Source organism: Coenobita brevimanus, chromosome 13, assembly GCF_032717465.1.
Source record: "Coenobita brevimanus isolate Jiangsu-jjx chromosome 13, ASM3271746v2, whole genome shotgun sequence".
Classification (NCBI taxonomy): domain Eukaryota; kingdom Metazoa; phylum Arthropoda; class Malacostraca; order Decapoda; family Coenobitidae; genus Coenobita; species Coenobita brevimanus.
In genome coordinates this window covers 58,083,130-58,088,129 of record NC_136966.1, presented here as the reverse complement: position 1 = coordinate 58,088,129, position 5,000 = coordinate 58,083,130, and the positions used below count along the sequence as shown (strand labels likewise).

Genomic DNA, 5,000 nt, shown 5'->3' with positions numbered 1-5,000 from the left:
TTCTTCTCTATTTCCTCGTCATTGTCCTCTCTCTCTCTCTCTCTCTCTCACACACACACACACACACACACACACACACACACACACACACACACATTCTCAGGAGAAATTCTCTTCCGGCCACCACCCACCTTTGTTCTTGTCTTTCTTTACTCTTGTTTTTATTTCCCCTTTATCCTTCTCTCTCTCTCTCTCTCTCTCTCTCTCTCTCTCTCTTGTTTGTTATGATATACAGTTGTGATTCCATTATTATTATTATTATTATTATTATTATTATCATTATTACCATCATTATTATTATTATCATTATTATTATTCACTTATTATTATTTTTATTATCATCATCATCATCATCATCATCATCACATCTTCTCCACGGCACTTCTTCGTGACTATCATCATATTCCACTGTGAATCTATAGGCAAAACTCAGCGTTCAAGATGGAGAGATGGCAATTTTGGGCCAAGTTAGAGTAAAAAAAAAAGATTATATATAGAAATCTGATGTAAAATTTAATATATACTTTTTTTGGTTATGGTAAAAACGAAAAAAATAAAAAAAAAGCTTATAATGACCCACGAAACAAACTGGAAACGTTATTGAAATATTTTGGTGTGTGTGTGTGTGTGTGTGTATGTGTGTGTGTGTGTGTGTGTGTACTGGAAATCCCATAATGTGTGTGTACGTGTGTGTGTGTATGTGTGTGTGTGAGAGAGAAAGAGAGTGCTGAAAATGTCATGTGTGTGTGTGTGTGTGTGTGTGTGTGTGTATAGCTACTAAAATGCCGTATGTGTGTGTGTGTGTGTGTGTGTGTGTATAGCTACTAAAATGCCGTATGTGTGTGTGTGTGTGTGTGTGTGTATAGCTACTAAAATGCCATGTGTGTGTGTGTGTGTGTGTGTGTGTGTACGTCAAATCCCACACAAACACAGCCAATCATTCCTCACTTCTGTTTGAATGGCAAAATTGACTCGCTTGTGGTGTTTAATTTGTAGGCCATAGACACTAGAGATATGGCTGGGACGCGGGTTAGTGATGATGATGATGATACACGCACACACGCACACAAGCACACACACATCCAGTCACCCACCCATACACACACAAACACACCCACCCGCACACACACATCCAGTCACCCACCCATACATACACAAACACACCCACCCGCACACACACATCCAGTCACCCACCCATACACACACAGACACACCCACCCGCACACACACATCCAGTCACCCACCCATACATACACAGACACACACACACACACACACACACACTTTTTCGTCCCTGCCTTGACCTCCTTAGATGACCTCAATTTCGTCCGAGGTCATCTTGTAAGACGATGAAAGTAGCGATCTTAAGACAACACTGAGAGAGAGAGAGAGAGAGAGAGAGAGAATGAAAGTAGAGGTGTATTAATGAAGGAGAGAGAGATGCAGATAGATAGATAGATGGAGAGAGAGAGAGAAGATGAAGAGGAAATTAAAGAATAAGAAATAATTATATAGATATTCGTAAAAAATTAATAAACTCTCTTTAATAAAATAAAATAATTAAACACCGTCAATAAAACAGTAAAAAAAAAGATAACAGAATAGAGAGTGAATCAAAAGTGCGTAGATTTTGAAAACGCAGGAAAAGAGAGAGAAAATGAAGAAAGGAAACGAAAAAAGAGGAAAAACGAAAATAAAAGAGAGAGAAAACGAAAAAGAGAAGAAAAAAGAGAAAGAGAAAAATTAAAGTAAGAGAGAAACTGAAAGAAGAAAAAAAGAGAGAAAATTAAAAAGAGAAGAAAGAAAGAGAAAGAGAAAGAGAAAAAGAAAAAAGAGAAATTTAAAAAAGAGAGGAAATAAAATAATACAGAAAAACAACAAAGGTCTGGTGAGGTCTGTTTTGGTCTTCATGGCTGGTGTTCGCTTTGGTCTTGGTGTCCGTAGTACTTGAGGAGGGTCTGGTAGGGCTTCACCGAGTCCACCGCCAGGGTGGACCAAGAGAGACCCTCCTTCAGCCCTGGTCTCTTGGTCTCCTTCTTCTGCAGCAGCTTCCAGAGGCCAGACCGCTCCGGAAGGCCCTTGGCGATGGCTTCCAGTTCGCTGAGGAGGGCGGGATCCCTGGGTGCCTGGGCCTGGTTCTGCCCCTGGTAGTTGGTCCCGAAGAAGTCCCAGACAGCCGTGGACAAGGACCCCACGTACAGGAAGCCGTACGTGCCGAAATTTTCCGTCGGGCTTTCGTAGTGGAGCAGCGGATCGACCTTCCCGGCCTTGTAGAGCGCGACGGTACCCTCCCTCCGGAAAATCGTGAACCAGGTGTACCGGTCCTCGCTCAGGCCGGCGGGGTCACGGGCCACGAATGACCTGTAATCACCTATCCCCGCCGTCGTTACCTGACTTTCCTTATCTAATCGCGTGACCTGCAGGCTTATCAGGACGTGCTTGTTCTGGTCGTGGGGCATGAGGGATAGGGTCACGTCACCTTTGGCCTTGACCCCGAAGAGCGTGAAGGCGCTGTCCCACGTCGGCGAGATGTGATGCGTGGATGTCTTCGCGTTGGTCACGATGCCTTCTTGCGGTACCCTTCTCGCCATCTTCGCCTCCCGCAGCGCCGCCTCCGCCGTCGCCTCCACGTCCTCCCCTCCACCCCCCACCCCCACCACCACCCCCACCACCAGCCAGCCCCAAAACCACCTCATTTATCCCAAAGTAAAAAAATAGGAGAAAGTAGTGATAAAATATACCCGGTCTAAACTCATACCACGACCCGTTCCAGAGAGTGATTTGGGATTGCGTTATCAAAGGGGTACTGATAACGCACGTGTTCTAAGGTCTTTATCATCATTATCATCATCATCATCACCAGCATCATCATCGTCACCATCACCATCATCATCATCATTACTGTAGCCTAGAGCAAAAAGAATGTACATTAATTTCTCATCTATAGTCTCTCTCTCTCTCTCTCTCTTTTTTCCCCAACTCTATGTACTTCTTAAGTAAACCAAAACTCTGTTCTCTTTCTTTATACCCATTAAAGAAGCCGCATAATACCAGCACGGCAGCCTGGTGTGGTGGTGTGGTGTGGTGGTGTGGTGTGGTGGTCGGGGCGGTGTGTGGAGGTAGGGGTGGTGTGAATGGGGGGGTTGTGGTGGTGTGGGGGTGGTGTGTGTGGAGGTTGGGGTGGTGTGGTGGTATGGAAGTGTGGGGGTGGTGTGGTGGTGTGGGGGTGCTGTGTGGAGGTAGGGGTGGTGTGGTGGTATGGAAGTGTGGGGGTGGTGTGGTGGTATGGTGGTGGGGGTGGTGTGGAGGTAGGGGTGGTGTGGTGATATGGTGGTGGGGGTGGTGTGGTGGTATGGAAGTGTGGGGGTGGTGTGGTGTGGTGGTGTGGTGGTGTGGTGGTGTGGGGCTGCCATAACGACCAAAGTTAGCCACACTCTTCCACCACACATGCAAAAAATATTATAAAGTTTGTGGCAGGGCGAGTATGGAAATAAAGGCAGAGAATAGATGTGTTTGGGGATCTATCTGTCTATCTATCTATCTATCTGTCTATCTATCTATCTGTCTATCTATCTATCTATCCATCCATCCATCCCTCAACTTGTCTATCTGCCTATTTATCTATTTATTTATCCATCTATCTATCTATTTATATATCTATCTATCGTTCATCAAGGCTCCAATATTGACGCGTCGGCCTTGGTCACCTAATGGCGGCTCTCCACGCTGCTCGATCTCTGGCAGCCTCCCTATCCAGTCCCTTATACCAAGTGTCCTTCTAGTTAAAATACTAAGATGTTGGTACGATGTTGGTAAGATGTTGGTACGATGTTGGCAAGATGTCGGTACGATGTCGGTACGATGTTGGCACGATGTTGGTACGATGTTGGCACGATGTTTATGTGTGAAGTTGCTTGCCCCACATAACCATTCTTTTCTTTGATTTTTTGTTTTTTGTTTTTTTGTATTTCTTGTTATTGTTCCTTGTTGTGTTCCTTCCTCAGTCATCTTCCTGTTTTTTCGTCTCCTCTTCCTTCCATCGTCTCCATTCTGTTTGTCTGTCTGTCTCTTTTTCTATCTATCTATCTATCTGTCAGGTTTTCCTGTTTCCTCTCTCTCTCTCTCTCTCTCTCTCTTTCTCTCGGTCTTCCTGTCTTCTTCCTTCATTAAACTCTACAGGTACGCCTTCTTCACCTCACCTCTCCCCTCCTCCCATCCTACTTCATTTGACTCTTCCCCTCTCTCCAAGACAGCCAGCTTCACCCTTCCCTCCTCTACTCTTGCTCTTCTCTCCTCTCCTCTTCTCTTCTTCCTTCTCTCTTTCCCCCTTCTCCTCCTCCTCTCTTCATTTCCCCTCTACTCCACCCTTCTCTCTTCTTCTTCTTCTTCCCTTCTCCTCAACTTCCACTTCTTCTCCCTTCCACTCCTCTTTTTCTCCTGTCTTCTTCTCCTCTCTCTCCCTCCTCCTCTCTCTCTTCTCTTCTCTCCCTCTTCTCCTCTCCCCTCCTTCATTATCATATTTCCTTCCTTATTAATCTTACAAATGCTCCTCCTCAGAATTTACCGTTCATAGGGTGCCTCTCTCTCTCTCTGTTATTATTATTATTATTATTATTATTATTATTATTATTATTATTATTATTATCATTATTGCTGTTATTGTTGTTATTACTCTCCTTCCTTCACCACCTCTTTTCATTGATCTATTCCTCCTCCTCCTCCTCCTCCTCTTCCTTCTCCCCTTTCTCCTCCTCCCCCTCCTCCCCCTCTTTCTCCTTCCCTCCCAATCCTCTCCACTCACATCCACCTCTTTACCCTTCCTCCCCTCATTCTGCCTCCCGTTTTTCCATTGCACCTTTCCCTTGCAATTGATCCATTTATAGTAACATGTTGCACACTCATTGCATTCCGGTCACGTCTTGTCGATTACACGTATCTGTCTGGGGAGGAAAAATGTAATTGGGTGTTGTGTTAATAAAGAGAGAGAGAGAGAGAGAGAG

The 5,000-nt window shown here is 44.9% G+C and overlaps 1 protein-coding gene across 1 annotated transcript in view; it reads left to right on the top strand.

The window, feature by feature from the left end:
- The first annotated feature begins 3,839 nt into the window (after positions 1-3,839).
- The window catches only part of LOC145415979 (adhesion molecule nephrin-like), a 74,586-nt gene continuing 73,425 nt past the window's right edge, over positions 3,840-5,000 (top strand). Inside the window, exon 1 of the mRNA XM_080285082.1 lies at positions 3,840-3,878. Within this exon, the coding sequence (XP_080141208.1) occupies positions 3,840-3,878 (39 nt within the window). The remainder of the gene's footprint in view (positions 3,879-5,000) is intronic.